Genomic DNA, 25,980 nt, shown 5'->3' with positions numbered 1-25,980 from the left:
ATTTTTAATATTTATTTATTTCAATTGATTACCATGATTCCCAGAAATCCCCAAATGTAGTTTTATTGTGACACATTTTTTCAGTCACTTCCAGGGGGAATCCACATACCCTAGATACCTCTAGACTCCCCAGGATGTAAGGAAATAAATATGAAAATAACGACAATGATACCTTATGTGGAATAAATGTTATGGAGCTCTAAGCATTAACTGCCCAAACAGCCACAGGGGGTGTGAGGCCCGGCAGCTAAGGTGTTAAAAACCATTTACAACTAAAGGATGCAGCTTGGCACTGCCAACAGGTTTGCTGCACCAAGCTGCATTATTTAAAAAAAGCAGGGATGTGTTGTATTCACAAGAATACAGCGCACCACTGTGCTCTACTTTGTGCTGGTGCCAAAACAGCAGCTGTGCGCCAACAGAGACACTCTTTCTCCATGGTGGAATGCATTACAGGGATGATTGTTGTTGTGCAGAAATAACACCGCCTGCACAAAATCAATGGCGTTTTGCTCCTTCTATGTGTGCTGCAGATTGCAACACACATAGTAGGAGCAAGTAAAGAGGAGAAATAGAAGTATTTCTCCTCATTGAGCCACTTTTATGCCTCCCTTGGGGAGGCGTAATTTTTCGGAGCTCCCTCAGATTTACAGATCCTTGTAAATTTGGAGCAGTGTCAAAAAGCAATGGGTGTTGCGTGGAAACCCTCACAACAACACCAATTGCACGCCCCTTTTCCTCAGAATACTGTGTTGAGGAGAATCATATTTACAAGGCTTAGTACCACCTTGCAAATATAGAGCAGAGCACAGTGCCAACGGAGCGTTGCAAATAAGTGACTCTATGGTGGAGGAATATCCTTGTAAATTTACCACCGGATATTTCCGATTTTAGCACGCATATGACATTTTTGCTTTCAGTTATAGCAAAAACTCCTACTTGGTTTCAAACCAAATTGGCATGAACGTAAAACATATACTGAAAGTGTTCTGTTTGAGGTTTGATTTAAATCTGTTTGAGATAATTGAAAGGATATTGTTTGATGTGTCTATAAATTTAGAACTGTGTTATGAATTTCCACAATATTAGACAGAGGCTAGCATTTGTTGCTTAGACTTGGTATTTTAAAATGTGTGCCAAGGACTAGCCAGGTGAAGGAAACCCACTAAAAAGAACATAAAGATGGGTGTGTACCTTTGTTGACACATCCTGCGACACCATCTTGGATAACGCAATTCTCGTCAATGGTGCAGCTCAGACTTGCACAGGACAGGACACCAAAAGCACTGCAAGTGCAGACCTCTGTACAGTCGCTGGACATAACCTTTTCACCGACCTGTAAAATGGTTAAGCACAAACATTAAAACGCTGTATTTTTTTCACAAGAATAGTCACTCTAAGAAACATACCTTTTTTCTAAAAGTAATGGTAATGGGTATTGGTGAAGAGCACAATCACCAGTTTGTTGGCACCGTTTACTGTTAGGAAGCAGATGGGACTGTCTGCCAATATGAGAATATACTCAGAATTAAGTATTGAAGAGAAAGGGTTAATTAGAAGGGGAATAACAGTACGGAAAATGCTTAGAGGGTATATTACAAATGAAAAGTTACAACAGAAACCCATCAACAGATTTTTAGCATTACTTACGTCTTTTTCGACGGTCAGGTTCTCCAAACCATTGACTTGCCACGATTGGGAAGTTTTAATTGAAAATGATAAGTAATTCTTCCTTCTAATTGAATATCTAATTATTGACCCTGCTCAATGTTCCTGGTATTTTGATGTGAACCTCTCCAAATAACTGTTTATTCTTCATTTGCTCTACTTGACGGACTGGAGACTCTTCCGACCTCCATTTTTAGGTCTCGGCATCGAGACCTATTGTCGCCGAGTTCGCTCTCAAGGGAGACAGAGCGGTGCACGAGCCTACCAGGGTCTGTGGACGCGCTTACGCAGGCCGGCCGAAGGCATGCACACACACAGAGACAGACGTGCAAACAGACACACACACACACACACACGCACACACACACATGCACACGCAGTCACACAGACACGCAGACACACATACACACACCCCCACAACTAAGCCCCACTTACCGCCTCAGCCGCCACTCCTGACTTCTGCTGCCACCGCTCCTCTGGGCTGGCCATCCACTCTGTGGGCGCATAAAACGGAAGCCCTGCCACACTGCAGCCGTGAGCGTGTACATCTCGACACCGGAAGTTCGGGAGAGTGCACGCTCACGGCTTGTTTTTCCAGTAAGGTAGTGAAACTATTGAAATAATAAAAAGGAAAATGTGAGCGTGGATTTTTCAGAGGGTGGAAGCTGGTTCCCCTCTTTGAAACAAAGCACTGATGGTATGCGCGGTAACCCAAGAAGGCAGAAACCCGAGAGCTGCCACCAGCCTGCCTGTAGAGTTAAATGAAAGAGTTTTATTATTTATTGACGCAGCCCTTCGGATGGGGCAGCAGCAGTGGCCAGTGAGTCCCCTCTGACGTCTGTGGAATGTAGAGTTTGGACTCCGGACCGGAGCGGCGTGTCCTGCGAGGGTCGCTGGGTGCACGTAATGTGACAGGCGTCATCGGTCCCGGACGCGGCAGCGCCGAGGGGAGGCCCCGGGCCTCCTCTCTGCCCCACCACACACCTTGTTAAGGAGGTTAGATCCCATGTGCTGACACACTTCGGATCCGCGGATCTGTGAACCTGCAGGAGGAGGCTTTGAGGGTGTCTGGGAGGTAAAGCCCTGCCTGTGTGTGGTGCCGGAGGAGCGTGGTGCACTATAACCCGTCCCTGTCTGAGGCTGGCAGCCGGGCCCGCCCTGCAGGTGTCACTGTGTGAGGAAGCTGACATTTCACTCACTGCTTGGCTCAGGCAGCCAAGGGGAACTGTGCCGGCGAGGGCAGGGGTAGACCAATGGATGGCTAGCACGGGTCAGGGGGTCGACCATCACTGCTGAACCGGATCCCCAGCACTGACCGAGACGACCCGGTAAGTACCACTCACACTGCCCCACCCGCAATGGGACACCTACTTCCTTTTTTGAAAATGATATTGACAGGTGTCTTTCTTTAGATATATGTGGAGTCTAACAGATTGGTTTCTTGTGATATACACTTTCTTTCTTTTAGATAGCGCTTCGTACCACTATTTCCAGTTTCCTCTCGCAATAGGCGTCACTGTTTTTAACAAGTTATGTGATACTTAATTGCCTGGTTGTTAGAGCTCGTCCAGTTTCTTTGCATTCATTGAATGCAATGCAATTTCAGGTTATATCAGATAAAACAAAGCCAACTGTTGTAAATTGAAACTGAATGGAATAATTTTAAATAAGATGAGTCATTTATGACGCAAGGAAATTACACAGAAACAAATAATGTAGGTGACATTAACCTATTGTACAGCAGTAATTCAATCAAGAGTTTGTATAGCGCTGCTACGCACCCGCGAGAGCCCCAAGGCGCTGAGTCTATTCTTTGCCCTGACACTAGACAATTATTGCATCCCTTTACGCACCTGGTAGGTGGAGGAATGTGCATTTGCAGAAACTGATTACAATTTGTGCACAACCCAAAGCTGGAAATCAGGGGCACACACAGTTTTCAAAGTTGTCCCTCCACTTAGAAAGAGAATGTAAATGATATTCGTGTTATTGACCTTGGAAGGGTGAAAGGTCAAGTACACCAAGTAAGATTTTAACCTGTAACCACAAGGTCAAACGCAGACATCTGTGGTGAATTCACTAGCCTCATAGAAACAAAACTGCCGTCTTTTTTGTTATAATGGACTACAAATCCCAGAATGCAAAGCACAACGTGGGACTGGACAAGCTACTCACGCCAGATGTAGGATAAGAGTAGATCATTGGGCATAACAAAACCATATCCTTATAGTGATTTGTATTCATGCTCACATATAGATGAGCTAACGCTGTCTGCGCTGTCAGTCATCACTCGAGTGTCAGATATCTTGCCTCGAGGAGGTTTCTTTAATGCCTTCTGTGCTTCGAAAGGTGCCTTGAATGCGGCTTTCTTTGTCTCGCTTTATCACAAAGAATTGTAAGCAGTCACCGACCCTGTGTGTCGGATTCTGGAACAGTGCGCGCTGTCAGACTGCCAGCAGTGGGAGGCAAACCTGATCCCTGAAGCAGGAAGATGATGCTAGGGTTTTCTTAAAAAAAAATTGGCTGCTCTCATACTTAAAACATTGACATTCAAGGAATGTTGGGACTGGCCAAAGGGTCTGCTTGGGTAATCATTTTTGCAGCTGTACTAACATGGCGTTATTCCCCAGGGGATCCTTAGAGAAAACACCGGTCATGTGGTCCGGTCAATGCGCAATTAAAACGCAGAGTTTGAGCAGACAAGTGTTCACCATGCCGGCGCGTACCCTGCCCATTCCTAGACCGCCTCCCCGCAAGTGCTTAGGCCTTTTGCGTGGCTTCTGGAAATAATAATTTGTGTGTAAAGCCTCGGGCGGGCTTGTAAAGCAATTAACCCTTAAAAATGTGGAGTGGGTATTTCTGAGAAGACAGGCGGTTACCGTCTGCGTCACTCTGGGGAAAAAAGTAATGTGTTTCGTAGTCATCCAGCCTCTATCTGTGTGGCTGTGTTCCACACACACACCAAACTGTGTGTTCACCTTTAATCGCTTTTCATTATGCGGCTGTGTGTCCCAGTAATGAATGGGGGACTTCATGCCGTCAGGAGCTGTGTGTTTTGGGATTCTAGTGTGCGAGTTAAGCCCTTGGAATAGGAGCATTAAATCACACGGTGGCACAGTTTGCCAGACAAGAGGCACCCAGCTGTAGCTCTCCAGATTAAACACCTCACAGACACGGCTTTGTGCAGCTCTTGGGTGCGCTGGCAGGGCCCGTTGTGTGCTGCATCGCCCTGTGCATGCTGAGGTGGAATGTACAGCAACCACCTGCAACTTTTGCCCCTTCAGGTTACTCCTTGAGTCATGTGGTCAAGTTTTAGTGGTAGAGTGAAAAGAAAAAATAACAAGAAAAATTGCAGGGGACGGTCGAGTGAGGACAGGCTGGGCTGCAGGAAGTGGCCCGGCAAGCTGGTAGGCCAGTTTTGGTTGTCCACTCCAGTGGTGAGGATGTATATTCAAATACAAATGTTTTACTTGTTCTGATAATGGGTATACCCAGGTGAGTGAGGGGGTGAGGGGTGTAAGCCAGGATTCTGGCCGCCCCATCACAGGAAAAAAGTACTGTGCCAGGGAAATGGTTCCCCCATGTACCCCCACTGTGAGACATGCCATCTATACAGCTCTCCAATGCTAACTAACTAGGTTTGCGCTTCACAAATGCCAAAACATAGTACATGTAAGGGCCGCAGCCTTTGGCCGCCTCCACCACACATGCACAAAGTTGGAGGCCCACTTCTGTGAATGCATTTCAATACACTTCATCCATTGTATACAGGTTAGTTAGTGGCTGAATGTTGTAGGAGTTGAACAATATAAAAAGATGGACATGGATAACATTTATAAGTGGGTATGACCCCTAAAAATACAGTGCGGCATCTGTCTTTTGTACAGTGTCATCTCATTTGCTTTTCTTGCATGACAATAGGCTTGCAATATCTGTGAGTATATGTGTTTTTTGGTGGCTGATGTTTAAAGGCATCTGGTTAGTTATCATTTTAACGTTGGTGTTCTACCTTAGAATAATATATTGAGGGATGATTGGTCATGTACAGAGCTGAGCTTTATTTGAAGGAAAGGGTAGTATGGTGTCCTGGCATGGGTCTTCACATGTTTTTTATCACATACAGAGAGACTTAGATGAAGGTACACCAGGGAGGGGCAGTGGACCACATGTGGCGTGGGAGTGGGATGCATGGTACAGTCTGCCAAGGAAGTGAAAAGCAGGTATCGTCACAGTGTCCTGTAAATCCTCTGGTAAACAGGTTGATGACCTCCCACCCCTCCTCTGTGCAAGAGTGGGAGAAATGGTAGTTTCCTGGACCATCTAGCCAATCATAATTGTTGGTGGGCGGAGCCAGGTTTAAAGGGAGGACACCACATTCACCAGACAAGCAATTATCAGCCCATATCTCTTTAAGATGCAAGTGCGAATAATATGCTGACCACTAGAAGGTGCTTTTCCAATTATAAATTTGGAAAGGGAAATTTCTGCAAGAGCGGGATGTTTGGAGACTCAGATCAAGAAACAGAATTGAGCTGATATTAATGCTGAACAATCTCGCCACCCAGTTCCACAAATGAACTGTATTAACTTGTCCATCACCTTGTGAAACCTGACCTTATCTGAGGGAATGAGGTAGCCTGGACACTGAGTGAGATCAAGGTGCTGGCTGTACTACCTGTAAAGCACTCTCAGAACCAAAAACCTCTTTGCATCAAGGATAACACCATGTGTAAGAATACGCAAAAGAGTACGCCCCTAGCACCAGTTTATATACTCATAAATGCTATTGTGAATCGGCCCATTGATCTCCTGTGCTTGGTCCATCCCCATAGCCTGGAGCATCCACTGGCGAAGATCCAAATGGGTCAAGTAGAGGAAAGTAATTTTCTGTATTGACCTCTCTCTTCTGCAGGTGTCATCTTATAGAACAAGTGCTGTATCTCACATGGATGTACCTCAGATGGATCAGCAACATGACGAGTATTACTTAGAGTGGTGGATAATGAATACATTGCTGTGCGGTGGAATTGTGGGCATTTGTGCACAGAGCAAGTGAGGCGTGAAACAAGTCTGCGCTTCTGAGTAAATCACCGCTATACGCTTGGTCTGTTCAGTGCTGCTGTAGGAATAAGCGGGTAAAATCGGTTTCATGTAGAAAATTAATGAAGAGCAAATGTATTTGCGGCTTGTATAGAGTTTACTTTTGGGCTTCTCGTTGAAATTGGTCATTGCAACGACAAGGGAAGCAAGTGTAGAATTTACAACTGAATATCTAATTTTTATGGCTGTGCAACACTTTTTGTTAGCCAGTCCATTTTTAGTTTTGTGCTAATTGCTGCATAGCTCCTTAAGAAGCAAACCGTTTCTTAAAGATGCAAGATAATTAACAAACGAATTCACTGCTACACCCACAGGTGTAATTATTGCAGTAAATTATTTCCAGAAAAAAAGAGAAACAAATAATACAAACAAAACGGCAAGAAAAGTTACCATTCTGTAATTTAGAAATCCCACCAAGTTCCCTAGGTGCTTGCTTGCTGCTGAATGTTGCACGCCTTGTTGTTAAAAGTTGGGTGCGGTCCTCCATTTTAGCTTTCACAGGTGAAGAGTTCAGTGCTCCAAAGCTGGTGATTCATTACATGGGTGTCTCTCAGGTGTATTGTTGTTTCATCTGCAAACAATGTCTGGTATCTGATTGCAAACATGTAACTAGTGGTTAACTCTAGTTTTGTAGTTAGTAAAACTACAATTTCTCCCCCAAACAAAGGTTTTTAAAGCAGCGAGTCATTGTCTTTTTACAAACATGCTGGACTATAACCGCAAACTGAGTTTGAGGCAGAGTGGTTTATTAACCAATCTCCTTAATCTTGAAACTGACCTGATTTCTCGCTGATTTCAATGCATTCACTTCAAATGTAAGTGAAATAAATAAAAGCACCTCCTTATCTTCCTAAAGTGGATGCAGGTGCTGCGAGGGAGAGCTTGACATGGGCCTGTTAATAAATTCATTTGTCAAAGAAAAGGCCTGAATTGGAGGATTGCATCTTTGTTGATATGCAACCCATCTATTCTAGTACAGTGTGCAGGAGAGAGTGTCCTTTCACGCGGCACCCCAAACTTTATGCCAGTGCACCTCAGAACCCCTGCCCCCTCGCTGTGCTTGCTCTCCTGTTTGTGTATGTGGCCCTGTGTGTGCATGTGGCTCTGGGTGTGTATGTGGCTCTGGGTGTGTATGTGGCTCTGGGTGTGTATGTGGTTTTAGGTGTGTGTGGGGCTCTGTGTGTGTAGGGTTCTGTGTGCGTGTGGGGCTCTGTGTGTGTGTGTGTGTGTGTGGGCTCTGTATGTGTGTGGCTCTGTGTGTGGCTCTGTGTGGGTGGCTCTGTATGTGTGTGTGGGTGGCTTTGTGTGTGTGGCTCTGTGTGGGTGTAAATGCAATCAGTCATGCATTTGCGTGCGATTAAGCTATTGGCATTGTAAATGACAATGCAATTTTTTTAATCGATTTACCTATTGGCAATGTAAATGACAATGCCATTTATTTATGATTTAAAAAAAAAATTTCATGAGCAATGCCAATAGGCCTACTTTTAATAATGCCGAGAACATTGCATTGTAAATGCTTGTTATGGCTGGCTTACAGCTCAGCTCTTGTCTGACATCATGGGCCACATGTACGTAGGTTTTTTTTGAAAAAACAGGACACAAGCGGATGTATAAAACTCCTTTAATAAGCATCCAGAAACGGCCCCAATTAAGCTCCAGGATCCCTCCCCAACTGTGTCTGTCCACTCCAGAATCATAGAGTATTCCAGAAGTGAAGGCAGCATGCTGCATCACGACAGAACAACTGTAAGTAGCTTACATGAACATGCAATAACAAAAAAAGAATACAACATATACCCTTACTTTAACATGGTGAACTAAGTTGAAATTAAATATTCCTAAGTAGATTTATAATCTGTTAACCAAGACTGTTTCTATCTGCAATGTGTGATCGGCTCTCTCTTACACCATTCACTATTTTCCACTATTTTCTACCTTGCACTCCTGAAATTCAATTTTTTCCATCCATTTGACCTGCTTCAACTCAGAGCATAGTACACTTTTCTGGTGTTCCACCATATACCATCAGACAAACACAACAGATTTCTCTGCATGTTCGTCACTCTCTTGGGATCAGATAACTTGGAACTTCCTTTTTTGACCACGTTACCCACCAGCATACCTTCCTCAATTTTTTGGTCTGTTTGATCACCCTCTCATTGTGTCTCCTTTTGTAACGTGATTGATAGTATCCCATCATATCATGCAATTTCTCAGTCTGTATCATCTTTTGACCATACCTCTCTATCCACACAGGGATAGCCACTGTGCAGCATACCCTTCCCTGCAGCAAACAAAAGGTTTCTCCCCAGTTACAGAATGGGCCATTGTCCCTGATTCCATAACATTTCTTTCACTTGTTTTGTCCAACAGATACATTCGACACTGCTAACTGCAAGCTTTCCACCAACACACGATTGAAGCGCTCAATCATACTATTTCCCCTTGGGTGATATACAGGTGTCCTGCACTGCTTGGTTCTCCATTTCTTGAGAAAACTCACAAACTCATGTCACATGAATTGTGGACTACTGTTTGTCTGAATTTCTGCAGGATATCCCTCTCTGTGGAAAATATCTTCACAAAACGCGATTATATTCAGAGTCTTCCCCTCCTGCACAAATACCTTTCCAGCCACTTTGAATAGATGTCCACAAGCACTACGGCAAATCTCTCATTCACTCCAAAGAGTCAAAAGGACAACAAACGTCCATGGCTACTTTTTCCCAGGTCTGATTGGACAATTCCACAGGGTTAATCGTGGTTTCTTGTAGAGTGTGCGATTTGTCACTGCACATACATGAAACACAACTCTTAACATACCTTTCGATGTGCTTGTCCTTCCCTGGCCACCAGAAATCCATCCAGACCTTCCTCTTCATGGCAGACATTCCACCATGTCCCTCACGCATCAAACACAATAACCTGCCCCTTAACCCTTCTTCCGGCACCTCCGACTTATCTCCTCTTCTCACAATCCAATGTACATCAGACAGCTCTTCCCAGAAATTCTTGTACTAATTACATCTTTATCTAACTTCCAACCAAACATTTTCGTTAAGACGTTTCTCACCTTTACGAGCATAGGATCAGCAGCTATAGCACACTTCCATTCAGTTTCCTCAATGGCCTGACAAATCCTCAGATATTTCTGCAACAGTACATTCATCATCTTCTTCAATACTTTCATCGTCCAGCAGCAAGCTAAACATGCAGTGTGCATTTATATTTCTTATGCCTGGTACATATTTCACTGAAAAAACATACTCTTGCAAACAATGTTACTACTTTGGAATGCGAGGTGTAGCTTTCATCCCACCTGTAGGGGAGAACAAATTAACTAAGGGATTATGATCTGTTCCAAGCTCAAACTGCATCCCCCATACAAAAATACTGAAGTTTTGCTCTCTCCACCAACGGTCCGGGGGCTCCTTTTCTACAACTGAGAATGTCTCTTAGGGTTTGTGATGGAAATGCTACTACTCTTTCCTTCCCTTTATATTCTTACATCAAAACTTTTCCAAGCCCTTAACCACTGGTATCAGTGACAACAATTGTTCTATCACCAGGATCGAATGGTTTGAGCATCACAGCCTTTATATTGCCCTTTTCACTGCATCAAAAGCTTTTTGACATGTACCTATCGATAAATACTCAACACCCTTTTTCATCAATTCACGTAAAATATGTACCCTCGTTGAAAAATGTACACATTTGGCATAATACTCTGCCAAACTCAGAAAGGACCTGAGCTAATCTTTATCTCTTTCTATGGCCTGTACTAAGTTGTGTTTGGGTTTTACCCCATCATAAGGCCCAGGTATTCCACTTCCGTTTGACTAAACTTGCATTTTTCCTAGAAAATAGTAACATCAGCTTTCTCGGATCTGCTCAACGCATTCTTAAGGACCTTATCATGCTTCATAATGTCCTTGTCCCACAACATAATATCATCTTGAAACAATAAGAAATTGGTCATGTTCCCTACAATGCTCCGCTTGACCCACTGGAACACTGTGGGTGCAGTTTCCAGACTGAAAGGCATACGGATAAATTGGAAGGCCCTTTCCTGTGTGATGAAAGATGGTAAATGTCTAGATACTGCATGCAATTGTACTGGGTGGTAGGCATTAGTAAAGTACCTACTCCCAGCTACACTCACCAACATTTCATTTATACGCGTTAGAGGGTGCTGATCTACCCATATGCTTTTGTTTAGGTCTCTCGAGTCCACACACATGCAGATACTGCCATTGTATTTTTGGGCGAGAACTATAGGACTAAGCCATTCTGAGGCTTCATTGGGTTCTATAACACCTTTATCGCAGAATCTTTGCAAATCTTTTTATAGCACTCCTGAAAGCCAACTGCACATTCTTCACCAAGCTAATTGCTATTCAAATTGGGAAAGTGATGATTAACCCACTGTTAGACACTCTGACTTAACAAAACATGCAGCGGATGATTTGGATTCAAACCATGCTTAACACATGCTATTCATTCCAACCCAAAAGTGACCTCCCTTTCTCAACCGCATACACCTTGCCTCTTGCATGTCTGTCTTGAAACTCTAAATTAGTAACTAAATACCCAAGGACAGGTAACTTGCCACTGCAATATCCCTCTAGTTCAACAGCTTTTGCAATTCAGAAACATTCACCTTCTCCCAGGTAGATTCATCAATGATAATGAAATGTGAGCACGAATCCGCCCAAACCTGTACTTCCACTCCATTTGTTTGATACTACATTTAGGTGGATGATAACTTTCCCCATTCACCGCAAAGACTGTACACGATTTACCATCAGCTTCTTTCATTGTTAGTACCTCTATTTCTCCTGGGTTGCTATATTCTGAATCCTCACTTTGAGACCTAATTTCTCTGTCTCTTACCACATTTACAGATTTTTTTAAACTCCCAGAACTATTCATCCTACATACTCTCCCAAAATGCCCCAACTTGTTACACTTGAAACACTTGCTTTTGGTTACTGGACAATTGCTAGCTTCTGCAGTATGTCTCTCAGTCACATCTGGAGCACATTCTTTTCTTGACCCCCACTTTGCTTTCTTCTAATATCATTCCTGTCACTGGATATATGAGTTTGTGTTCGTGTCTCTACAACCTCACACAATTTCTCTACATGCGATCTCCTTTTGGACCCACTACCGTTTAATTCCTTTACATGTCTAGAGGTGTTCTCCATGCATTTGGCCACTTCTATAATCTTGCCTAACATAGGATCTTTCAAATCTAGTAATGTGCCTTGAATTTTTAGATTGTTTGACCTATTTATCATTTGGTCTCTTATAATTTCATCTCTAAGATCCCTGAATTTACTTGTGACCGCCAATCTCCTTAACGTGTCCATGTATTGTCCGATTGACCTGTTTGAAGCTGGAAAAAGACTACTTACACGTGGCCCTATGTGATTAACCTAAAAAAGTTGTTACAGGCACTACCAGGAGAGGGGCTTTGGCTCAGCTCCCATATTAGTAGCCAGGAGAACATGTTTTGATTAGGCCTAAGAGTGTGCTTCCCTAAAAAGAGTGCTGACTTTCATGTAGCTGTTGATATATTCAGCTGCCTGTCTCAGCAATAGTAAGGCTGCCAGATCTTTAGCTTTCTGGGTCACACACATGGAACTGTAATGCTATTAAAATGTTTTAGATAACTAGATAATTTACAGTGTCTGTTTTTCTCAGGCAGCAGCGGAGATAGTCATAGATATAAGACTTCAACATGTAGTTTAGTGTTTGAGGGCTACGCTAATCTACATTAACTGTTTTGGTCTAGTTTACAGTGCAACTGTTGCCTGGCCTTATATGATTAACAAAAGAGCACTTTCAAAGTCATGCTCAGAGATGGGCTTAAGTTCCACCCACATGTTTGTTCTCCTGAGTACTGGATTTGATTGGGCCGTGTTTGTGTACTTCCACTAAAAATACAGCTTGTAATGAACTTTTTGGCTGTTGGCAAAGTTTATACGCATTACAGCAGGAGAATATTTTTTGGGTGGCAAGTCAATGATCATAGATATGGGTTTCACCTGTTCATTATGAGATTTTATGCTCAAGGCACTAGACTTGACATATTTATTGGAAAGTCGATAGGCAATTAAGTGTGGATTGTACTAAATCTAAATAAACACCTACAGATAGGTATAGATTGTTACATTGAGATTCACATATTACCGTAGTAGGTAATACTGTGTATTTGTAAAGACACACATTCACTCAAGGTTATCTTTTTGCTGAATAACAGTTGTTTACTGTTACCAAACAGTATTCATTTTATTTACCTTAGAAGGATGAAAGGCTGAATGGACCCACCAGGATTTGAACCTGTGACCATGAAGTAAAACACAGGCATGCATTAATCCACTAAGCAAACAGACCTGGTGATTGGTCACCCTGGGTGACAAACCATAGACATGAAAGGTATGGGCTGGCAGAATTTTTCATAGGCAGCCTTAAGAGATATACGGTTTTGCTTAGCTTTAAATGTTTATGTGCTTATAATTTTATGGCAGTATGTCTGATGGTTGCCTTCTGGAAAAGCTTACACTCAAAATTGTGGGTCTGAGTTGATATTTATGCATTTTGGTACCCTGGAAACATTATGACAGATGCCATAGGACTTGTCTGCTTATTTTGGGAACCCTATGATAAAATCTAGCTAATTCATTTTAAAAAGCATATGTTAAAGCGAATGAGCATTTAACAGTTGGTTGTTATCACATTGGGTTACAGGACATAAACAGGTATTTTTGTCACATGTCAGATTACTGCAGTAGGCAAGAGTTTTAGTGTTGGCCACCAACTCTGACAAACCATGGGGGTTTTCACTATGATGATTCTTGTTAGGACCTGTTGAGAATGGTTGGTTTTGGTTTTGCAAGCAGCATTTTTCTACATTATTACTGCAGTACAAGAGGCCTCCGTTGGTTATGGTCCTATAATGCCGCCAAGTTATGGAATTCACTCCCCCTTCATTTAAGATCTAATTCCAACCGGACACCCTTTTGCAAACAGCTCAAGACCTTCTTGTTTAACACTGCAGACTAGCCCCTAGGTCACTACCTGGGGAGGCACCAAGCCAATCTTTAGCGCCTGCACGCCTCAGGGCAGCAGCCGGGCTTAATAAAAATTCTTTTCATTTCATTTCTTTTCATTATGGTGATAAGCCAATGATGAGACCTACATGCCTGATTGATTCACAAGGAAAACATAGGTCTGCTGTGACGGTCTGATATGTTTATTATGAAAAGGTAAGATAAACCCATTAGGCCTGGCATATTGATTGTGAAAAGAACATGTAAAAAGAATAGGCATTTAAGGGTGGATTGTATTTTCTATGCATTAAAGCCTACAGATAGTCTTTTTTGTTGCATGACATATCACAGATTACTTTTATAGGGAATGATTTGGGTGCATACTGCCTCTGACAATCTCAGGGGGGAGTTATTTGCACTGTAAAAATTCTTAGATGTTTGTATGCCCCTGTAATAAATATATATCCCGATTGATACACAGAGGGCCTTTGGGTCAGCTCTGTTCTGCTGTTAGTCAGTGTGAGTTTCATTTATGCTGTGCTTCCATCCATAACAGTGAAATGAATAGTGTGATGGTTCACTCCACATCAGTCACTAGCTCTCTTCTCTCTTGCCCTGTGAATGACAACATTTTCTGATCACATGTGTACATCCACCTGAAAATGAGGGTGCTTTAGTGTCAAGGATGGTTGGTCATTCCTTTAGGTTTGAATTTTCTACTTTAACCCCTTGGCTGCGGGGTATTTTCCCCCCGCTGTGCGGGGTGGGATGGGGGGCGCGCGCGGCACCTCTTTGCTGTTGACGAACTCGGCTTGTCATGAGGCACCGTTTTTCGAACGTTCAGCACAACGGGGTAATTATCCCTGCGTGCGAATGTTCCAACAGATGTGACGAGCTGAGCTCGTCAACAGCACACAAGGGGTTAATAGTTCCCCTTTCATTTATTTGCTTTCCCTCCTTTTATTTTAGTGTTTCTTAGAAGGATACTTCAGGTAGTGCTAAAAGTGGCATGCTTACTGCTTATTTCATCTGCAGTGTGCTGCATCTCACATGGCCAGTTCCTCTGAACCAGGGTACCATTATGGAATGCTGTTGTCTGTAGTGTATCATTTCATTTACCATCCCAAGATGATCAACACATTGGATCAAAATGTGGCTGCCATGCGCGACATTTAAAAGAATGACAGACTATTTACAATACCTTTGCAAGACAGACACCCACTGCTATGGTTAGTTACAATATTGCAAACATATGCATGCTGTATTGAGATGGCAGCATGTTTTCATTTTCGTAGTTGTCAATCAATCAAGGATTTATAAAGCACGGAAAATCATCCATGAGGGTCTCAATGTGCTAATTGCTTCTAGGTGATCTGTTTATTTGACAGCCAAGTCTTGAGTTTTTTTCTGAATTGCTGGAGCAATGACGCGGTCCTGAGGTGGGGTAAAGGTAGTTCAAAGCTTTGGCCGCTAGGTGTGAGAACAAACATCTTCTGCTGTTGCTTCTGCAGATCTGGGGGTTTTCTTACGAGGAACAGGGTGATGCATTTATAGGTGTCTAGTTGGTTGGTGGAAATTCATGCGCTTGTTGATGTATGCTTGTCCTTCGTTGTGCAGGGCACTGTTTTCGTGGGTCAACATCTTGAACTTGTATCTCTTCTGGACTGGGAGCTAGTGTAGCTTCTTGAGGTGGGATTTAATGTCGGTCCTTCTGGGGAGGTTGGGGATAAGTCTTGTCACTGAGTTTCGTATTGTCTGATGTCTCTCAAGGAGGCTTGCGATGATTCCTACATAGAGTTCCCGTAGTCCAGCCTGCTGGTGAAAAGAGCCTGCCGTGATGGTCCTTCTGAGGTTGACTGGGAACCACCTGAAGGTCTTGTGGAGCATGTGTGGGGAATGGAAGCAGGTTTCTGTTGGGCAGGGGATGGGTCGGGGTCAGCAGGCATCCATGCATCGTTTCATGGCAAGATGTTTTTCCCAAAGAGGAGGACTTACATCTTGTCCATGTTGAGCATGAGGCAAGTGTCCTTCATACAGCTGGTGACTTTCATCATACATTGCTAGAAATTGGCTGTTGGTGGAGGGGCCTACCGATATGTGGAGGGTGAGCCGAGTGTCATTGGTGTAGGAGATGATGTTGAGTCCATGTGATATGACGGTGTTGGTCAAGGGATTCATGTGCATGTTGGTGAGGATAGGGCTGAGGGACGATCCTCGGGGGACACTGCAGATGATTTTTTTGGTTTCCGAGGTGAACAGTGGGAGATGGATTCACTGGGTTCTTCCAGTGACGTATAAGGCAAACCATTCGAGGGCAATTCCCTAGATTCTGATATGGTGGTGTCTGTTGATCACCATGGGAGATGGTGTTGAAGGCTGCTGATGAGGGTTGCCATTTTTCTGCGTTACAGGAGGGACATGATGTCGTCGGTGCCTGGGATCATGGCTGTCTCTGTGATGTGGTTGGCTCGGAATCCTGAATGATAGGAGTCCGGGAGGTTGTTGTGTTCCAGGTTTTCAGTGAGTTACTGGTTCATTGCCTTCTCAAGAACCGTCGCTGGAAAGGTGAGCAAAGAGATGGGCTGGAAGTTCTTTGGTTCTGCTTGGTCAGTGGATAGTTTCTTCAGGAAGGGCCTCACTTTAGAATGCTTTAAGTCTACAGTGAAGGAGCCTGAACTGATGGAGGTGTTCAGGACTTGCTTGAGCTCACCGTTAATCATCTTGCTTCCGAAGTTGAAGACATGGTGAGGATAGGGGTCCGAGGGTGCTCCTGAGTGCACAGAGTTCATGATGGAGATTGTGGCTTAAGTTGTGGGAGGGTGAGCAGGTGTTTGGGGCTTGTAATCATTGGTGTGAGCAGGCTGATGCTGTTGGCATTGGGGATTGAATTTTTCAGAGAGGACTGAGATCTTGTCATGGAAGAAGTCCGGCAGAGTAATGTACAATTCTTAGGAGTGAGTGATGTTGTTCTTGGTGGCTGCGAGGTTGGGGAACTCCTTCATGATGGTGAAGAGCTTCTGGCTGCAGTTTGTGCTGGCTTCCATACAGTCTGCTAGGGTGTTCTTTCTTTCTCTCAAGAGGTAGTAGTACTGGTTGGGAGCTGTTTTGAAGGCAGTATGGTCTCCTGTATCGTTGCTAGTGTGCCACTTCCTTTTCTAGTTGCCGGCAGTTGCCTTTGATGAACGTCAATGCCGCGGTGAACCAGCTGGGTCTTCTGGTGGGTCCTTCGGATTTGGCTGGCTTGGCAGGGGAGATTATGTGGGCACATTCTGTGAGCGACTGGGAAAAGTTCTGGCTTGGATGTTGTAGCTAGGAGGTGGGAGTTGTGAGCCTTGTTCCACCAGTCTTCTGATATCTCTTTTCAGTTTTTGAGCATGGAGCTGATGGGCTTGCTGCCAGTATTGGTAGGTCCTGAAATGGTGAAGTGCAAGCAGTAGTGGTAGGCCCAGGTTTGCTGTGAGATGTGGCTGTATTTGACTCTGTTGCTGGATGTGAAATAGGGGTCTAGCGTGTGTCCTGCAATGTGGGTAGGGATCAGTGACAAGTTTCTTGAGGCTCATGTTGCTCATGCTGAAACGGTGGTTGGTTGTGTAGGTGTCACAGTGCTTGTTAAGGTGGAAGTTAATACCCCCTTGGAAGATGTAGTGCTCGGAGTCAATGGCGATCGGAGGAATGAGGTCAGGGATCGTGTTGCAGGAGGTGGGGTGCGGTCCCGGTGGTCTGCTGTCGAGGGTGCCTCTGACTGTGGTTTTTCAGCTGTTTGAAGTTGGAAGTTGAAATTTTTCCATTATCAGGGTCAATTCATCTGAGGAGGTCACGCAGTGGATGATGTCCTTGTAGAAGATGGAAATTCCACTTGCATGTTTGTTGGTTCAGTCCTGGTGTGTTATTGTCACAGAGCTCTTTTTGTTACCTGCAGTTCATAAGTTATAATCCTTAGAATATAACACATAAAGTTATGAACCAGCATCGAAGCACTGCAAGCAAACTGTAAGGGGTGAGTTCAGAAAGTAATTTTCTTCCTCAATCATTCCTATTCCGAGGTTGCTAAAAACTGTTTCTCTGGGTAGCAATATATTCTTATTTGTATATATGACCTCAACCACTGAGTTAAATTCTAAATCCTGAGTTTGTGTTTTTCCACACTAAGCATCCGTAACATACAATTCCTTCTAGTACACCTTCGATCCCTCGTTGTCTAATGCAACATTTCAATACTTCGATTTACACATTGTCTCTGTATAGTACATTTGTGTGTTTAATGTAAAGTGCTATGTCATCCTACTTGTGACGAGTAGCGGCCTAAAATAAATGTGAGGAAGGACTAGGAGGAGGTGAAGGCACCATTGGAGGGTGGTAATGTGGCAATGCGTGCAGAAGGAGGAGGGGGGCTGCCAACTTACACTGTCACACCAGGCACCACCAATGCTAAAGCTGGCTCTGGGCTGATTGTTTAAAGTTTCCACTATATGCCAGGGCTCTTCGGAAGAACACTGTCATCAAGTGCCGTTGATGGTTTAACCCCTTCAATGCTCATGACAAGCTCAGCTCGTCATGAGGTATACCTCTCGCGTGCTCATGACGAGCTGAGCTCGTCATGACCACACCCATTTCCATTATTGCCCAGCACAGCAGAGGATCTTCTGAAGCACCCAAGGTGTTGGAGTTTAGAGTTAGCAGGCCTTGATAACTATAGTTCCCCCTTTATCAGCGTGTTTTAACTCACTGATAAAGGGGAAATATAGTTATTCAGGACAAAACAGCATATACTGCAGAAGCCATGCAGCAATTAAAAGATGAGAATAACTATGAAAAATTGAAGAACAATCCTATAAATAGTTTAATCCAAGATCTAATGCCAAATTGAAAGTATGGAAGAATCAAGGCCTGCTGATGGAACAAGAGGTTCAATTTTTGAAGAATGATGCACCTATAATACCAACAATATACTTCCTTCCGAAAGTGCACAAAACTCTAACTAGACCTCCTGGAAGACGTATCCTTTCCAGTTGTGAATCTTTGTATCAAAATGTTTCCATCTACGTAGATAACATCTTGGACCCAATGGCATAAAGATTATATGCTAGTGACGATTGATGTGGTATCGCTGTATACCTCAATTGACCACGATATAGGACTGCAGGTGATAACATACTTTCTTAAACAAAAGCCAGTGGAACAACTAAAACATTGTATAATGGTCCTAGACATGATTGAAATGTGTTTGAGTAATAACATCTTTCTGTTTAATAAGGAGATCCTCTCTCAGAGATGTGGTACCGCCATGGGAGTTTTGTTCTCTCCAAGCTATGAGAACCTAGTGATGGGATGGTGGGAGAAGACCATAGCTTGGAGAGAAGAAAATGACCCGCATGTAGCCAAAATAGTTCTTTTGCTATGCTTCATTGACGGTCTCTTCCATCTATCGAATGGAACTGAGGAAAAATTCTTGATTTACCTGAACATACTGAATGATAAGAACATTGGATTGAAATTCACATACAGTATAAGTTCAAAGGAAATTGTGTTCTTAAACGCTAAAGTATATGTGGAATCCAACAAAATTTAAACCACTGTTCACAGAAAAAGTACAGCTACTAACAGTATGTTACATGGCAAGAGCTTTCATCCAGATAGTGTCAAGAAAAAAATTCCTTATGGAGAATTCATTAGAATGAAAAGGAACTGTTCTAATGCGAAATAAATGAACCTCAAGTTCAATAAAACAAAGAAACGATTTCTTAAAAGAGGGTACCAATACAATGACGTCAAACGAGGACAAAATGAAAGCATGAACTGTGACGAGGTCTGATACCCTCATAAGAAGGAAAGAGAAAAATAAGGAGAGCCAAACCAAGGAGCCGATAAAAATGGTGATGACTTCTAGCAAAGAAAGCCCCAAAATTTGAAACTCTCTGGAAAAATACTGGAACATTTTAACAAAAGATCCCGACATTGGTAAAGAACTAGGGAACTGGCTGCAAATCTCATACAGAAAAGCACCGTCTTTATCAGACAAACTGGGCAATAGTCACTTTGTAAATAAACGCCCTGTGATATGTTTCAAGGACTCCAAAAAGGATTTACAAAATGTAGCCATTGTAAGACTTGTAAAATTGGCAGAAATACAAGGAGTATTTTAGACCCTCAAGGAAAGGTCTTTAATATTGAAGATACCATTGCATGCAATACCACACATGTGGTTTACTGTTTGGAATGCCAATGTGGTAAGCGTTACATTGGCATTACGATCGGTCCCTTAAAAAGAGAATCCTTGAACACACAAGGCGATTCAAAACAAAAATGTCATGTCGAAACATATGTTAGGAAAAACTTGGAAGGACATGAGTTATTTTGGACTGGTAACGATACCTGTTAATGAGAGGGAGGGGGAAATCGAACCCTGAGATTGGGAAGACTAGAATCCAAGCTAATTATTAGATTTAGAACTAAATTCCCAACAGGATTGAACTTGGATGAATAAATGTGCGTACATCTCTGAAGCAAGGACATGATGGAAAGAGATGGCAATAACAACAACCACCATAATGAAGAACTGAACATAAACAACACAAACTGAACAAACAATTCAAGATAAGGCGTATTGGGAATGAGAGGCGACAATGACCTTCGCAATATGATGGCTCCGACAGGCACTGAGCCACAAGAACATGTAAAATCGAAGAGCAGTTAATATACAATCAAAATGTCCCCGAAAAAATGCACTAGTCATAGTAATAAATAATAAAGAGTGCTTAATGGACTTCATACCCCACGGAGTAGCATTGGTGTACAGTCACTGAGACTGTTACAAAGCATGACAAGGGAGAACTCAGAAAGAGAAACTGAGCAAAAACTGAGAAAAAACTGTGCAAATACAATAATCTAAATTGTGGTGAACCAAACAAAATCCCAACATGCCATCTATATTAAAAAGTTTATATGACATTATCATGTGGCACAAATGTGCTAAATGGATCAATAGTCATTTTATCACTATTTTTTTATAAATCAATTTGTTTAAAACATAAACTTTTTGATTCACATTTGGGTTATATGTTTTAAGAACTACCTGATCCAGAATGCACCATAATGTGCACAATGGTGATCAGGTGTTAAATATAGAAACAGTCAAGGGACTAATGTTTATTGGGTGAAGGAAGATAATGGTTTTGCTTAAAGTGTAATAAATCGTTATCCGTCCAAACTGGGAGAGTGCTGCGTGTTATGAAATTTGGTGAAAGATATATATATATATATATATATATTCACTGAAAAAACCATAGGTTTCACACCAGTTATAGTTAGGAATTAGCATTTAAAAAACCTATTAAATTCACTGAAAAAACCATAGGTTTCACACCAGTTATAGTTAGCTGGAAATTTTACTGATATAAAACCATTGAAATTCCCACGTTATAGTTAGATGGACTCACTATAACTTGCGCGTGCAATGCACTGCTGATGACATCACATATTACATCACTCATGACATGGTCAGTGACATCACTCATGACATCACTGATGACACCATCCAGTGAATGTGTGTCTTTCTGAAAAATAAATATATTTTATATATGTATATGTAAAAGTTGATGGAAGAATAAATGTTTAAATAAGTGTCTAAATGGATGGTTTTTAAAAATTGATTGGTTAACTGGCTTAATAAGACATCATCAGCAGTGCATTGCACGCGCAAGTTATAGTGAGTCCATCTAACTATAACGTGGGAATTTCAATGGTTTTATATCAGTAAAATTTCCAGCTAACTATAACTGGTGTGAAACCTATGGTTTTTTCAGTGAATTTAATAGGTTTTTTAAATGCTAATTCCTAACTATAACTGATGTGAAACCTATGGTTTTTTCAGTGAATTTCATAGGTTTTTTAAATGCTAATTCCTAACTATAACTGGTGTGAAACCTATGGTTTTTTCAGTGAATTTCATAGTTATTTAAATGCTAATTCCTTTGTATATCGAGTTTCTAACCTTTTTTTTTTTTACAATTTGCTGTTTTTTTTTAAGTATTCATTTTTTTTATAATTTTTTTCTTTTGCGCTCTGGGTGCGCGCTCCGGGAAGCTTTCAGCTAAGCTCTCCTGTAAGCTTCTCCGAGAGCTCATCTGAAAGCGCACCCAGAGCGCAACTGTCGTTCGTGAAAAAAAAATATGAATGAAAAGTTAATAATAATGCAAAACATTTCGTACCATACAAATAAAATTTGTTTTTTTTAATATGGAAAATGATTATGCATTTCTATTAAAGATTGATGACGTCACTTCGGCGCGCAACGTACGTGCCCTCGGAAGCGCCTACGTGCGCGGCGCCTAAACGCACGCAAAAGCGCCTACGATCGCGCCACGTTTGCGCCCCGGAAGCGCCTACGATCGCGCTGCGTAAACGCACCCGGAAGTGCACCGGAGCGCGCAGCGTAAACGCGTCGGGTCATGTGACCCTAAAATAACACTTTTCATTGGTTGCTAACAGTTTTTTTTTACAATGAATGAAATCCCCACCCATTTCCTTCACTTCTTCTTTCACTTTTGTGACTGAAAGACCTGCCTTTTTTGCTGCTCCATATTCCTGGATTCATCATGGCTGCCAGACCATCCAGCAGTGAAGATGACTCCAATGATTTCATTGATGAAGAGCCTCCTACCCCAAAGGTGAAGGAACATTTCATCTGGAAATTTTTTAAGTTTCCAGCAGACCAGAAGAAGGTGAATGCACCAAAAGTAGAGTGCAGGATCTGCAAAAAGGTCCTGTCACGGGGTAACCCCCAAAAAAAATACTCTTTTGGCAACTTCACCATGATTCGCCATGTGGAGAGCAGGCACCCCCAGAATTTTGCCCGGGAAAGTGTCAGGGCTCTGGCACAGGAGGTTCCCAGAGATGGGGCCTCTACATCAACAGGAGGAGCAACTTCTTCTGGAAGAGAACAATCTCAGGGGCAGGTAGCAAACATTCAACCTGCATTCAACCATGGGGTCGTCAGATGCAGATACTGCAATCAACTCCTCACCTATGGGGAGCAAAGTGTCCTGCTCATGGTTCGGGCATTAGAGAACCATCACTGCCCTTCCCACCCCTAATTTTTTTCTTTTCTTTTTGCTCCTGTTGAGCAGTTTCTATTCCCTGTTTTTGTTCCTCTTCAGTTAAAAGAAGAAAACCAAAAGTTCTTTTCAGAACTACCTCCAATTCTCATCAAAGAGCTATAATCTTAAAAAATGAAGAGTAAGTGAAATATAGTGCATTGATAATTGAAAGGAGAATGAGTAAGAAAGAACAGAAAGGTATGAGAGGTGAAAGGAAGTGAAGTAGGAGGACTGAAAGAAGGTGAGTGTTAGAAAAGAAAGTTATGACACAGTGAATAAACTGGAGGCCTCATTTCTGAAAAGTGACGCATCGCTACGTGAAAATAGCGATGCGTCACTTATCTGGACGCACTCCTTATGACATTCCACATATGTCATATTTAATATATGACTAATCAATTCGCAAGGAGTTACAGATATGTCAGTATTTCTGACATATCTGTAAACACAAAAGTAACGCATTGCAGGAGTGCGTCACAAAAGTGACGCAACTCCAGTAATGTGTCCTTTCACATGGAAAAAGCACCATGTGAAAGGTTTGCTGTGAAGCAGGCGCAAGATTTTGGCGCAACTGCATCCTAAAAGTGACGCACTGCGTCATTATTACCAAGCTTTTTGCAAGGAACACCCCCTCTGCATGCATTATACCTGACACTATTTTTTAAAAAGTGACGCATCTAGGTACATGGGTCACTTTTTAAAACTCTGCGCCATATTGTATCTGCATCAGGTATAATGTATGCAGAGGGGGCAATCCCTCGCAAAAAGCTTGGTAATAACAACGTACTGAAATCTATGAGATTTCCCTGCGTCACTTTTAGGATGCTATTGCGTCAAAATTTTGCGCCGGCCTCGCATCACTTTTATGTTTACACATATGTCAGAAATACTGACGTATCTGTAACTCCTTGCAACATGATTCGTCATACATTAAATATGACACATCTGGAATGTCATAAGGACTGTGTACAGAAAAGTGACGCATCACACCAGCAGTGTAATAAAATGTGCCTCGTTGCACTATATTTAAAGGATGCAACAGCATCCTAAAAGTGACGCAGTGAAATCTCAAACATTTCACTGCGTCGCTATTACAAAGCTTTTTGTGGGGGAACACCCCCTCTGCATGCATTATACCTCACGCAGATATAATGTGGCGCTTGATTTTAAAAAGTGACCCATCTACCTAGATACCTCACTTTTTAAATATAACGCAACGCAACACATTTTTTTACACTACTGGTGCAATGCGTCACTTTTCTGTGCGCACTCCTTATGACATTCCAAGTAACGCATTGCTGGAGTGCGTCACAAAAGTGACGCAACTCCAGTAATGTGTCCTTTCAAATGGGGAAAGCAGCATATGAAAGGTCTTGCCTCAGTCTAACACCTGCTGTAAAGCAGGCACAAGATTTTGACGCAACAGCATCCTAAAACTGACGCAGTGAAATCTCAAAGATTTCACTGCGTCGCTATTACAAAGCTTTTTGCGGGAGAACACCCCCTCTGCATACATTATACCTGACGCTATTTTTAAAAAGTGACGCATCTAGGTACATGGGTCACTTTTTAAAACTCTGCGCCATATTGTATCTGCAACATGATTCGTCATACATTAAATATGACACATCTGGAATGTCATAAGGAGTGCGCACAGAAAAGTGACGCATAACACCAGCAGTGTAATAAAATGTACCTCGTTGCACTATATTTAAAAAGTGACGCATCTAGATAGATGCGTCACTTTTTAAATATTGCATAACAATGCGCATTTTTTTACACCGCTGGTGCGTCACAAAAATTGACGCACAGGAAGCGCAAAACTAACAGCGCAAGGCCTTCATAAATATGGTCCTGGATTTTCCCCGTGCTTCCGGTGCGCGTACCATGCGCTTCCCCCGCGCAAAACGAAAAAAATTTTTTAATGCCCTGCAGGACCCTATTTTAGTCCCTACATCAAACCTAGGGGGTCAGAGGGGGTCTACTCTTCCCCCTTATGGTCATTTGCCCCTTTTTTTTTCAAACCCCTTGTGTCTCGATTTTACCGAGACACAAATGGCGGCCGCTCCGCACTGTTTAGAATGTTTACAGACAACTGAGATCCAATCAGCTTCCTGCGCGCAAGTCGCGTGTCGCGCCTGGAGCGCACTCCGGTGCGCGCACGGGAGAGCGCCTATAGATATATATATTTTTTTGAACCTAAATTACTCAAAATCCACTGGAGCACATATCTTGAGACATAGCAAAGGCACATCGGGCTACCAGTCCCTACAATTTTGCCAAGTTTGGTGGAAATCCATTCAGCCGTTCGGGCTAAAAGTGAAATCGACCGCCCTATGGAAATTAACATGGGGAAAACGCGTTTTGGGACCCCCCTTTTATCTCGGCCCCCGCTTGACGAATCCCCCCCAAACTTTCAGGGAAGGACCGGACCGCCATGAGACCATTTTCCTGAAAATTTCAGGCAGATTCGTCAACCGGCGCCAAAGTTATTCAAAATAGAATGTTGAGATTTAACATTGAAAATTATCCTAACTATAACTACCTACTGGCGACCGCCAGTAGGTAATATATATATATATATATATATATATTTATATATATATATATATATATATATATATATATATATATATATATATATATATATATATATCTTTCACCAAATTTCATAACATATATATATATATATATATATATATATATATATATATATATATATATATATATATATATATATATATATATATATATATATATGTATATATATATATATATATATATATATATATATATGTATATATATATATATATATATATATATATATATATATATATATATATATATATATATATATATATATATATATATATATATATATATATATATATATATATATCCAAGTGCCCCCAAGGCAAGGATGCACGCAGACAGCAACTGGCAGAAAAGCCCTTTATTTTAGAGAACAGAGTCCAGCATACCAATATGTATTAACAGCCTGAATGTCGATATCAGCCTGACGCGTTTCAGAGCTCCTGCTCTTTCTTCAGAGGCTCGA

General features: G+C 42.2%; 1 protein-coding gene across 1 annotated transcript in view; it reads right to left on the bottom strand.

Moving 5' to 3' along the window:
* LOC147701266 (IgGFc-binding protein-like) overlaps positions 1-25,980 on the bottom strand; it is a 933,218-nt gene that overhangs the window by 483,917 nt on the left and 423,321 nt on the right. Inside the window, exon 18 of the mRNA XM_086929331.1 lies at positions 1,195-1,336. Coding sequence (XP_086785457.1) covers positions 1,195-1,336 — 142 coding nt within the window. The remainder of the gene's footprint in view (positions 1-1,194; positions 1,337-25,980) is intronic.

The sequence above is a fragment of the Lissotriton vulgaris genome, chromosome 7, assembly GCF_964263255.1.
Source record: "Lissotriton vulgaris chromosome 7, aLisVul1.2, whole genome shotgun sequence".
Classification (NCBI taxonomy): domain Eukaryota; kingdom Metazoa; phylum Chordata; class Amphibia; order Caudata; family Salamandridae; genus Lissotriton; species Lissotriton vulgaris.
This window is presented reverse-complemented; position numbering and strand designations above follow the sequence as displayed.